The following is a 13,628-nucleotide window of genomic DNA, read 5'->3' as shown; positions in this document are numbered from 1 at the left end:
GAGTTCAAAATGCATCAAATCAAGACAAGTCACCGAATTTACTCGGAATTTCAAAGTAATGATGGAACCATATTCTTCATTGGCAACACCGCAGGTACCCGAGATCCTGGGTTCTTTTGGTCTCTCCGCAAAGAGGAACAATGGCGTCCGGAGTAAGTTGATTTTCGTGTTTAATATCTTAATATTGCTATTGACATCCCTTGTAATCCTGACGTTCGATGAATGGAAATATTCTAATTACGAACTTTACTCCACTTTCCGCAATTTTGTTTTTACAGACTCTCTACACTTACCCCGAAAATTTCAGAGCATACAAGGCTCTAATAGCAGCCGAATATTCCGGAGCCAAAGTAAAAATTGCACAAGATTTCGTGTTTGGACAAACGAACAAAACCGAGGCCTTTTTAAAAAAATTTCCTCTTGGAAAGGTGTGTTGAATATTATATTCTTGAGTCTCCACAGTTTCTTACCGGTGTGACGTGTCATGCTACCCATGTGGTTATTTGCTTGTGTCATAGTCGATGGTAATATTTAACTCTATTATAAGGTAGTGCAATACATTTTCTTCTTGTGAATTATATATTAATTACCAGTATGATTTCAACGTTAACTGTATACAATGCCTCTTACCCTGTTGTCATCTTTGAAATGTTGTTTGTGATTTACTTTCAATATGCTTAAGTATTTCTTCGTTTGTTGTCTATCTGAAATATTGAATTAGATTTAATTTTCATGCGTTTTCTATAATAGGGCGTTATTAATTCGATTTTTTTTCTGTTTTAGGTGCCTGCATTTGAAACAGCTGATGGCAAATGCATCACCGAAAGCAATGCCATTGCTTACTTTGGTACTTTTACTTTTATCAGTATTTTTACCCCTTTCATTATAACCAATATCTGTAGCTCTTTCATTTTTTCCTAAGTCGCATAATATAATTTCTAATTTTCAGTCTCCAATGACCAGTTACGCGGTCGCAGTGATCTCGAAAAAGCTCAAGTAATTCAGTGGATGGGATTTGCCGACAATGACATTCTTCCCGCCTCATGCACTTGGGTGTTTCCATGTTTAGGAATCATGCAGTATAACAAGCAGGTAAGCTAGTTGGAAAATATTCTATAGGTCTGGAATGTAATTTGGTATTTTGCTGTGTTATGTAGTCATCTTACTGTAATATCTATGTTTTCGTTTGAATATTCAGAATGTTGAACGTGCTAAAGATGATATTAAGAAAGCCCTGGGTGCTTTGAATTCCCATTTATTGCACGTAACTTATTTAGTTGGGGAGCGAATCACTCTGGCTGATATTAGTGTCTGCTGTACTTTGCTGCATCTCTACCAGTATGTGTTGGACCCAGCATTCAGGTACGGCTTAGCTGAAAATTGTTAGGTGAAGCTGTCCAAAAAAAAATTAACTAACTAGCTAAGCGTGAAATTCCGATAATATTAACGATGACTGCCTATGTACTGTACTTTTGTAATCTTTTTCAGGAAGCCGTATCAAAACGTAAACAGGTGGTTTACAACTATTATTAATCAACCTCAAGTAAAAGCTGTCATTGGCGACTTCCCTCTCTGCGTAAAAATGGCTGAATTTGATGCGAAGAAGTTCGCTGAAGTGCAAGGTATATTCAACATATTATGGCATCTGTTCCTCTGTATTCTTTTTATCAGTTGACTTTAAATGTTGTCAGTGTCATTGTTTCGATGACATCTGGGATACTGTTTTACCTTGGTCGCGGTAAGGGGTTAGTGTGGTGGCTACTGTTGGCTCCCCACCCTTAGTACCTGGTCTTGAATCCCGGGCGGTGGTAGAGAGTTATCAGAAATTGCCCGTTCCCTGCTTGAGTGCTGTGCGGAGAGCACTTCAAGCCTTGGACCCCATGTCATCATTTGTGAAGAGCGGGCTAACACTGACTTCTCGTTTATCCTGAGAGCCCTCTTGTGACTAATACTCCTTAATTTCATTAACTAACTCTTACGAGGTAGGGTAAGACAGCTGGGATAAAGGGGTGTCGCAAGGAAATTGATGGGCAGATAATCGCACAATTGGTCCCTGGAACAATCTGTAATCAAGGCATCACTGTAACTTAAAGCTAATGAAGTACAGCTATTCTAGCTCTTCTGTGTCTTATGATTAAAATTAAAGATAAGCATACTCAGAAATACCCAAGTAATCGGACAATGGTTAGAAATGAAAATTTTAAGTACACACATTTCATGAAAGTAAAAATAGATTAAATTAATGAGATGAGTATCCTCGTGTGTCTGGAAATTAACAGCTGATTTTTGTAGGGAAATATACTTCTGGTAATAGATCAAATTAGGTGATATTTAATGAGGGTCTTGTCTACTTCTCCTCTACAATGAAATTGTAAGGTAAATCTGATGATTTGATGAATATTGGCACTGAACAATTTGAAACTACTTGTAATATGCTACTGGGAAACACTGCATTATATGGGGAAATCTGATGAAGAGAGATAACACATTTGCCTTAACTTATGTAGATATGAGAGATTGGTGTTATGCTATTGCTATTGAGAATTAGTGTGCATTAAGGCAGTAATTCAACTTATCATGTTTAAAGTTATCCATTTTGCATGTCTGCTGCTTCACAGTTTTTTATTTATTTAAGTACAGTACACGTCCGATTATTCAGGCTAATGATGAGGAGAAGCGGCACCAATAATGTGAAAACACGGATAATCAAAACTTTACATTTATTTCTTGTAATTTTCGTAAATCAAACAATCTATTATATTAATTAAGACTGCTTTCAGGAATCATTAAGAACTCTCTCTTCCCTACCCCGATATTTTTTGCTGTGAAAACGTGATTGTACTCATATTCCTACTGCTAAATGTAATACCTGGTTTCCAAAAACCACAAAACTGCGAGGTCGCGGATTCAGAATAGTGGTTTGTATGAATGCTTCATGACCACTGCGTGATGTCGGAAACTACACTGACAGGCACTATACCTAGTAATCACATCTCGCACAAGTTGCCAGGGATGCAACTACTGTGTGATGCAGATCCGTAATCATTGAGCCCGATCCCGCACTGTGATGCTTAGTAAAAGAGCCTGAAACCCCTGTGAAGGCAATGGACACGCAGTATCGCCATCACGCATTAGCATTTATAGGAAACCAGGACTTGTGGCAAATCGTCAACACAGGCGAGTGCTTGGCTATGACTTATGCTGTCTCAACTTCAACTTCCCCCACTGCTTTTACTTCTACTATTCCCTTCCTCTCCGGTTTGACTTTGACTGGTGACAGCGTAAACATACCCGAGCGCGACGAAATCTTCAGTTCCTTTGGACCGTATTCAACCGCATGCAAGACCACGGCAATAATTGCACATTTACGAATGATTAACCATTGAAGAATCTTCCAAAATTAATCGAGAGTTTTTTTTCCCGCCGCTGATCGTCGTCTACAATGCTAGAGCAGACGCCCAAGCAAACTTGAAACATTCCTTGTCAGCAAGTAGACAAAATAATTCCACCCTCAGAAGGGGATTCCAGTGAAAATAATTAACTTCAACTTCCCCCGCTGCTTTCACTTATACTATTCCATTCCTCTCCGGTTTGGCCTTGACTGGTTATGGCGTAAACATGTCCAAGTGCAAGGAAATCTCCAGTTTCCTTGGGTGTTATTCAACTGCATGTGAGGCCACGGCAATGATTGTGCATTTGCAGTATGAAGTATACAGTTCAAGGTCATAAGTAAAATTTCTCTGAAGTTACAAATGATTTACCATTGAAGGAATTTCTAAAATTAATCATCAGTTTTTTCCCTGCCGCAGATCGTCGTCTAGAATGCTTTAGCAGATGCCCAAGTAAACTTGAAACATTCCTTGTCAGCAATTAGATATAGTAATTCCACTTTAAGAAGAGGATTCTAATGGAAATAATTAGCCTGGTGTAGCATTGTATTTGAAAAATGCAAATATCTTGGTGCTTTTGTGTCCAATTTTATTTTTTTATGAATATTGCAGAAAACTTTGAAGGATCGTGCACTCACGGCCAGATAATCGGGAGTTGCTCACATACAGCTTTTCTGCCAATTTACAGTGGCACAGTAGCAAACATGTAATTTAAACTTATACAATCAAAACAAATAGTACAGGCAAAAGTTAGTATTGAACAAAAATACAAGACTTATGGAAAGGGAGGTAGAGGAGGAGGTTGTTTTTATTCACTGGGGAATGGGACATGGCGAGATTGACAAATGAGTTCAAGGGCAGAAAAAAACATCAGTATTATCTCGCAATGAATTGAGCAGGAAGTAAAGGCGGTGTTAGAGTGAGCAATTAACAAGGGATAGGCCATTGAAGTAAGGAATGTATATTTGTTGATCGGTTAGGCACTCAGAAATCAGTAGAGGAAAGCTAATTAGGACAGTCAATGTGTGAGTTTGGATTACTGTAAATAAATTTTAAATCTATTTTAATATTTTGATGGAAGAGATCAGTGATTGACAGAGAAGATAGCTGGTAGACTTGTTTTGAAGACTTGTTTTGAAGGGCAACTTGTGTCTTACAATTCTGGCAGAGAAGCTAATTCTACTGTTAAGAGAAGTGAGGTTAGAGGTTTCGGCTCTAGACCTGTCTCTGCTGTAACAATTTACAGTCAGCATTGTTGTGAGGTTAATTAACAAATTTTAAGCTTCTCTATGGTCAGCTGAGTCTGACTTTCGAATGATTAATTGTGGAAACTTGCATTACAATGGCCATTTTATCAAGTCATGAAAATCCTTTTCTGTAATTGGTAGCAGTTGTGTCCCTTCTTGTCCTATCTTGTATCTAGGGGTGACTTGTCATGGGTCTTATGATTGTTCTTTGGCACTATCATTTTATTATTTCAGGAAAGATTGGTAAAGAAACTGGAAAAGACAAGAAATCAAATAAGAAAGAAAAAGCAGAAAAGCCTCAGGAGAAACAAGCTGACACCCCAAAAAAGGCTGCTACTGAAGAATTGGATGAGACTGAGAGAGCTCTGGCAGAGGAACCCAAGAGCAAGGACCCAATGGATGCCCTCCCCAGGGGGTAAGTGGATATTAGCCAGCACTTTGAGGAGATGGCACTTACCTCCATCATGAATGTCAGTTATATGGGCATTGGAAAATATGGTGTCTATTGTTTTTAATGGTGTCAACAATCTATCAAAATATAGGCGGTCCTCGACATTCGTACACTCGACTTTCGTACAATTCGCACTTTCGTACGTTCAAAATTGACACCTTATACTCGACTTTCGTACGCTAAATTCGGACTTTCGGACGTTGGTCTGTAATTTTTTTAAAATTCCCGCGATGTTTATTGCGCATCCCAACATTCAATTGTTTCAAATGGCAGTATATGCAAACAATACGAACGTATATAATGAAGGGAATTGTTGGTAATTGACTCTAATCTAGGTGATTTATTTGGGAGACAGACTGCCTGCTACAGGCTCCTTTATCAAGAGAAGAAGAAAGCCTTCATTGAAGATATTTTTCAAAAGAAGTTGACTAGACATCATCAAATAGCTTTCAATAAAACTAGTAAGACCTTCTTTCTAATTGTGTTTTTTCGTATGAGTGCTGTTTAATTCATGTAAACCTTCAGCAACGATATTGCATGAAATATCACCCGATTTCCGTTTGTCTTTTGTCTTTTTTGAATAACATGCGTAATATACGCGATCATGAATGTCACCTGCCAAATGTCGAATTATGGTGTAAAAATTAAAAGGTATCCAGAGTGTGGGTTCAACAAATACATTTTGTTATGCTTCTTGATATGTCCTTTTATTTATAGTGGACGTAATAAGTGGAATGTCAACTTAAACGCCAAGAGGAAGTTTCACTCGATAGCCAACAGAGTTCTTGTTTTTTCATTTTCTGCGTATTTTCGAAAGAAATTAGATGATTTGAGGAGTTGTATTAACATATTATTCAAATTAAGTCAATTGAAATGAATTCCGTGAAAAAAAAGGTTTTAGTACGTATATTCCGCTCTTTTGGAACGTAACCCCTAATTAGTATGGAAGTCAATGGTTCGACTTTCGTACTTTCGACTTTCGCACAAGTTTTCAGGAACGCATTGTGTACGAAAGTCGGGGACCGCCTGTATTTGGCTTTTCCATGCCTTATTTTTTGGGAAAACATGTCAAAAAACTTAATTTTTGTGTTGCCTCTTTGTCCTGATTGTGGTTCTGTTGAAAGATATAGGCAGTTTTCCAATCTACTAAGGTGCACTCAATGCCCTGCTGCTCTATGCTCTTTTTTGCTGTTCATCACTCTTTTTCGATGGTGGTGCCAATGTTTGAGTGGAAGAATTTTGAAATAAAGAATTTCGAGAAGATGATTCTGGTAGTGGCAAAAAATCCATTTACTAGAAATAATTTCACTTAAAAGCTACCCGGTATAAGCAGCTAAAATTTAAAAATGTTATAGTGGTATTGGTAGTGGGCTATGGCACACAGACTTAGCAGCATTGTGCTCGCCATTTTCACCGTTATCACCCAAACGTATCCATCTTCCCCTCGGGGCATCTTTGAAATGCAGCCCAAAAACCACTTTTATGGGTGGTAATGGTCGCCTCGGCCAATCAAAGGCTATTATATCCCCAAGTTTGCTTTCGGGTCGTCCCATTTACTGAATTCTCTGTTGTAGATAGCAAGGGTATTCCCATGACCACTGCTTCCAGAAGTTGTCTCATCAGCTTTCTGAGATGCTATCTGGTTATCTGCCATATGCAGAGACTCGAGTTTCTGGGTTTTAATTGATTAACCAATTAAAAAATGTGCAGGAGTGAGGGTATTTTTATCATCTGGGCAAGAGGACATCAGTTGGACAGGTCTAGAGTTTAAACAGGCTTCAATTTGAATAAGTTCTGTTGTTAACTTGTCAAGTGTAAGGGTATGTAAATTAAAAATTCTGATAAGGTAAATATTTTGTAGACTTCACCCCAGTCTCCCACAGGCCTTCAAAATGAGGGGAATTCAGGGGTTTGAAGCACCAACATGTTCCATCATAGGCGAGGGCTAAGGCGACCTCATTGTAGAAGGTGTATGTTGTATCCGAATATCCTTTGCAATTCCTTGGTGGCCCTTTGGAAAGTGGTAGCTTGGTCATAGTACAGCTAGTGGCAAACACCTCGACGGCTAGAAATGCAGCGAGGAAGGAGGGAATGGCGAGATCGCATATGGCTTCCAGATGAATTGCATGTGTGGCAAAGCACATGAACAGCACTACATAGCCCTTAATTTAAGTGATGTCCCCTGCCTTAGGTAGTGCACTGTACAAATGAACCTGTGTAGTGGAGTCCAGCAACACTAAGTAGCTAGCTGGTGTCATTCATGCTGTAGCAATATCACCCATCAGTTGACAGCCAAAACATGGCTTTGCACAGTGGCATCTCAAAACATGGCTTAGTGAGTTTCTTAGCAAGAGCCATGTCCCCCAGAATCGTGGTCTGATTTGTAGGATATTTAGATCAGGCAAAGACCCCATGGAGTGGGGAAAGGTGAGCTCATTGGACTTGAGAGTTGGCTCAAGTGGAATCTTTTCAGAAGGATAACTGGTATTTGGTGGAAAAGAATAGAGTGGAATATTTACAGCGACTGCCTATGCATAAAACACCACCTTTGTCTAGGAAAGGGTTCAAATGCCTCAGCCTTGTATGCACTTGCCTTTGTATCCACCTAAATATATGGGTAATTTATAATGAAATTTTTGTTATTGCTTGCTTACAGGACATTTGATTTGGATGATTTCAAAAGATTTTACTCAAATGAAGAGGAAGCAAAGTCAATCCCCTACTTCTGGGAGAAATTCGATAAGGAAAATTGGTCCATTTGGTTCTGCGATTACAAGTATCCTGAAGAGCTAGCCAAAATATTTATGAGTTGTAATTTAATTGCAGGTAAACTTCACTAGTCTTAAGTGTATCATTAACAATTTTTAGTCAGTTGCCTAACGGTACTAATGCTATCATAAATTTCTTCAATAATTCGGTGAGAAATCAACCTATTCCTAGGTTGCTCATTGAAGGCAAAGAGATTGGACTAATGAAAAGTTTTCGTATAATTCATTCTTTCACATTCACCCTTATGCTCTGTAGATCTTGTTTTTAAAAGTTGGCAATACAAATTTGAGAATTCTTGGAGAAAGTCATTGTTCATGAAAGTATTAACTGCCAGATGGCATGATTCTTCACCTTTCAAAATGCATTGTAAAATTTTCCAGGGCACCCTTGTAATGCCATTTCTTGGTACATATTTATAATTCTTTTGTTAAATTATTATTTTGGGCAGCATGTACTGTTACTGAACACCTTTATCATGTTAAAAATGGGGTTGCTGTTGTGGTAATGAGACGTTCTTTGCTAAAGTAAAAATCTGCTTTTTTTTTTGTTAAGTTTCAATTAAGTGTAATAGTATTAAGTATAATGGTACCCAATTTAAGAAATATTGTTCAGGGTAGTATGACATAATCAATTCTTGTATGGCACCTGTGATTTGGATACAGTAGCGGATAGAAAAAACACTCGAGGGGGGTGCAAAAGATATCTTGAGATGCCTTAACTTTTATCATAATAAAAAATAATAAAGTAACTGGCAGAGTAAAAGAAAATTTTAATTAAAGTGATTACACACATATAAAAGACAATATCATATTATGATACAAAAAAGTCAAAATTATGTTTGGCAATACAGGCGGACCCACAAGGGAGGGGTGCACGCCCCCCATCTGTATTCGCCACTTTTGATATTGATGCCTTCAGAATTGGTCAATTCTGATATGAAAAGTAAGGGTAAGGTACTCCTTTTTTGGTGAATGCCAAGATGAAAAATACAGTCAAAAGAATTGGTGGTGCATTGATCTACCTGGGAATACCAATAAGCTTGGTAAATGCATAAAATAAATTGCTTGTTTTTCTGGGATTCCACATCACATTTTCAAGAGAAAATATGTGGAGCTGGAAGCTATTTTGTAAGAACGGGATGTTGAATATTGTCAGTGTCAATTTGATTCAATTCTAATCTGGGAAGGATTTGAAATGAATAATACCATAAGTACAATTTTTTGTCTTCTGCAGTTTACTCTTTCTTCCTCAACTTCTGTCTACTCATTCTTCCCTACTTCTGTCTATGGAGTAGCAGTCACGCCAGATTTTGTTTTGAAATGGCTGGGAAAAATCTGAAATTTCCTCTACAATTCTTTGTGTTCCATTTTCCATTAAGTCGGCATTTACATAAATACCATGAGTGGACGTAAATTTAAAATTCTGTTTATTACCATACTGTGTTACATTTTTCTTATTCTTATATTGTTGCCTTATGTTTAAATTAATTTGTAGAAGATTTTAACCCATATTTATATCAGTTTTTTGGGACACCACTTAAAAATTAATTCTTTCTCTTATTTTTATAGGCTTTTATCAAAGGCTTGGAAAACTAGCTAAGAATGCATTTGCCTCAATGTGCGTGTTTGGACAAGATAATGATAATTCAATATCAGGCATCTGGGTGTGGAGAGGCCATGATCTAGCTTTCAAGGTAAAATGGAATTATATTTTGTGTATGTAGGTGAATTACTTTATTTTGTGTGATTTGTTCCAAGTAAATATAAGTAAAACCTTGATGAAGCGACCTTAATTGGTTGCAGAAATAAGTGACCTTTTGTATTGAAGATCCTCGAATATTATCAACAAGTGGTTATCCATTGCAGTACAGTAGTTTCTCGTTATTACGAAGTTCACGGGATCAAAAAAACAGAGGTTCATATTAACAAAGTTGGTACTTATAAACGTTCCTGTTAGGCTACGTCAAAAAAGAAAACAGTGTATAATGTACACAATTAAATTATTAATTAATATTAAATTAATGTCAAACTCAGTGATGCAAATGTTTCCTAAATTGAATGTAAAATAAGCTCATTATCACTCAGTGGGATTAACTTTTTTGAAATGCACCTCGCACAGCGATTCCTAGCTTGCAAGGCTAAATTCAAGTGATGGTAAATTATGCTTGTCACACACAAAATTCTTCATTTCGTATCACTTACAACCTCATCAAAGTTGAAAATTAAGAGTAAACTTCAACTGCACATTGAATAAACGCTTGGAAAATAAACCAAGTATGGTCATAATTATGAAAAAGCCACAGAAGACGACAGACAAGAGGTTGCCTTACATTATAATTCCATCATATGTTGCGTCTGACACTAAGAAAACATTTACATTAAATATTGCCTGAAGCAGGAGTAAATTAGGTACACCCATGTCTCTTATAGCGCAATTTCTATATAGCGCAAATTCGTTCCTCGGGGAAACATTGCAACGCGGTGTAGCCTAATCAAAAATCTTAAACGCTCTCGTGATAAAACGTGAACTTGCGCTAAGTACACACGAAATTGCTATCATTTTACGCATAATTATAGTATTGCTTGCTTCAAATCTTCTAATTTGTTTATGTAATAATCAAAATCTATTGCTGTGCAATGGCCAAAAGCATTACTCGTCATTGGGTCCAGATAGTCGGCCTACCGAAGTAATTTATCTCGTCTCCTTAACAGAATGAGTTAATTTAGATCATAAATTAAGTGTGGGGCTAGTGGAAATGAGTTTTTTTAAGCAATACTGGTTGAGACGTAATTTTTTCCGTCATAGGTTATCGGGCGATTGACTTCCAGGTAGAGGGTCTACGCTAAAACCTTCAAGGTCATCGGTATTCACGGGGGAGAAATGGAGCGGTGGCCGAGTTGCGTATGAATAGCATCAACACATAAAAGGGTCCGCTATAGAGTCTCAAACACAATAGCTTCGTTCCCTCCCCGCAGTCGTAGGCCCTCTGCGTCTCAAGAATACAGTTCAGCAGTAGAAGGTGATTTCGATAGAGCCATGCAGAGTAAAAACCAAGAGAAAATGTCAAAATATAGGAATGCGGGTAGAAAAATCAAGAATTTATCAAGAAAAACCATAAACCTATAAGAGAAATTGATATATAGGTCAATTGCTTTGAAAATGGAGAACGTCAAAGCGATATTGCGCGGAAGTTTAAACGCACGATGCCTTATTCTGAATAAAGACGAAGTTAAAACATCAGTGACCTCAGCCGCACCAACTTCAACCAAGCGGTCTACAAATACGGAAAGTTCATAGTGAATCAGTACAAAAAGACGAGAGTGGTAATCGCTCCGAGACATTTAGTGAAAGCTCCGGTTGGTTCCAGAATTAAAACGGCAAGCAGGTATTTTCAGTGCGGCGATATCAGGTGAATCTGCAAGTGTTGATAGCGCCGTCACCGCAACATTTTCTGATGAACTCCAAGCTGTGATTGAAAGTGGCTCCTTTCCCCCTCAACTAGTTTTTAGTGTTGACGAGACGATATTCCTTTGGAAAAGAATGCATTCTCGTTCATTCATTTTCAGGGAAGAAACCTGGGTCAGGTTTCAAGGCATTTAAAGACTGTTTCACGTAGCTGCTAATGACTCAGAGGACTTAAAATTAAAATGATTTATCATTCATAAACTCCGCTAGCTATGAAATGGCATTCAAGGTAGCATTTTCCTGTCATTTCGATGAGCGACAAAAGGGCCTGGGTGACACAATAGTTGTTTTTAGACTGGTTTGAAAAATCGTCAACTGCCAGCAATGCATTACGAACCCCTGAGATAGCAGATTCAGGCAATATTTAATGTAAATGTTTTCTTAGTGTCAGACGCAACATATGATGGAATTATAATGTAAGGCAACCTCTTGTCTGTCGTCTTCTGTGGCTTTTTCATAATTATGACCATACTTGGTTTATTTTCCAAGCGTTTATTCAATGTGCAGTTGAAGTTTACTCTTAATTTTCAACTTTGATGAGGTTGTAAGTGATACGAAATGAAGAATTTTGTGTGTGACAAGCATAATTTACCGTCACTTGAATTTAGCCTTGCAAGCTAGGAATCGCTGTGCGAGGTGCATTTCAAAAAAGTTAATCCCACTGTGTGATAATGAGCTTATTTTACATTCAATTTAGGAAACATTTGCATCACTGAGTTTGACATTAAAATACAAACGTTAAAAATATCCACATGATCACTTTTTTTTACATTATCCCGGTTTTTAGTTAATTTGCCGGCTATTCCGCCACAAAAATTACCATTTTCAGATTTAGGACATTGTCATTCACAAAAAATTCCCTCATCTTCATTTAATATTCTTCTCTCTCTCCATGGAGATTGCAATAGATCCATAATCTTCGGAGGGCCTTGTGAAATAAGAGGAGTATGTTCTACTCCTCCCATATCTTTCTCGTTGTCACCTTCCTCTGCATGCCCTAAAATTGTGAACAAACAAAGGCCAAGTTTTCACTCAAGTAATTCAGTATGATCATCCTATACTTTGTATTTACCTTCATCTTGTGAGTCTCATCCGGAATAATGCAATAATTTACTAAAACTCACTGCAGTACCTATTGACATTTAAAGAAATTTAAATGGCAGTTCTCTTTAAATATGATTGATTACAAACGACTATTTACTAAAATAAATGTAGTAGCTTCGACACAGGCAGTGTAAACAGCTGTTCTTACAAGGGTTATTTTCCCTGTAAACATCTTTGTTATAAGCATTTTCATTGGCTGCCACCCCAACATCAGATTTGCCTTATACATTTTTCATACTACTCATCGGAGCGAGTTTTCTCCCATCTGGTCAAGAGAAACGGTTTTCTCTACCTAGTTACAGATTTGGGTCGGGAGAAAACTTGAGGCGAGAACTCTTTCTCCAAAATGAAGCACCTAAAGTTACAGACTTACCCTCCTGAAAAAGTGTGTTGCTGGCCATTTATGAGACTTCCCAAACTTGCTAGTTGTAAAACTGTTGTCTGACAAGTAGATATAGAGGGGAGAAATATTTTAGCATCAACATGGTAACCTTAGTGCTTATCATTTTTAAAAGTTAGTTGGCCGCATATCCCATGTGTTTTCTTTACCCTTCAAATCATGACTAAAATTGTCAACTACGTCATTAGGGAAGTAAAATCGTAAATGTAAGGTTTATATGATGAAAAACTGATTGAATATTATTCTCCAACAGCTTTCACCTGATTGGATGGTTGATTACGACTCTTACCATTGGAAAAAGTTGGATGCTAACTCAGAAGAAACTAAGAAAATGGTTGAGCAATACTTCAGCTGGACTGGAAATGACAAATCAGGAAAGAAATTCAACCAAGGAAAAATATTTAAGTGAACTTTTCAATTCATTGCCTCTACTACGACCGATGTTTGATATTTTGCATTAATCTGGCGTTGAAGTGTTGCAAAATAAATCAAGTTTACCATTTGTTTACAGTTTCATTGGTCAAGTTAAACTGGAAACAATCCTAAGTCACCTGTACCTATAACTTACCTTTTTATTTTTGTGTGAAAGGCTTCTAAATTCAAAGTTGAGCTATGTTGGACAGGTTGAATGGGTGACCATTCACTAAGATCATGATGAGTGAATCAACAGAGCCATTGCAGTGTCAGTTGGCTCTTTCAGTGTGGTAAGATGAATGGTGAATTAACCTTTTATGAAACTGTTAATTCTATGAAAACTATTCCACACATTGTTTTACTTGGAGGTTGTTAGAACAAAGCATTAC

The 13,628-nt window shown here is 37.5% G+C and overlaps 1 protein-coding gene across 1 annotated transcript; it reads left to right on the top strand.

The window, feature by feature from the left end:
- Window positions 1-56: 56 nt before the first annotated feature.
- On the top strand, window positions 57-13,327 carry LOC124153489 (elongation factor 1-gamma). The gene is made up of 10 exons (XM_046526688.1): window positions 57-152; window positions 279-428; window positions 784-847; window positions 950-1,092; window positions 1,199-1,362; window positions 1,489-1,622; window positions 4,871-5,051; window positions 7,744-7,913; window positions 9,425-9,549; window positions 13,079-13,327. Exons 1-10 carry the CDS (start codon window positions 141-143, stop codon window positions 13,232-13,234), a joined length of 1,299 nt encoding a protein of 432 aa, XP_046382644.1. The 5' UTR covers window positions 57-140; the 3' UTR covers window positions 13,235-13,327.
- Window positions 13,328-13,628: the final 301 nt, after the last annotated feature.

This window comes from Ischnura elegans, chromosome 2 (assembly GCF_921293095.1).
Source record: "Ischnura elegans chromosome 2, ioIscEleg1.1, whole genome shotgun sequence".
NCBI classification, from domain to species: Eukaryota; Metazoa; Arthropoda; class Insecta; order Odonata; family Coenagrionidae; genus Ischnura; species Ischnura elegans.
The sequence above is the reverse complement of the archived record's forward strand: the minus strand, read 5'-3'. Positions and strand labels throughout refer to the sequence as shown.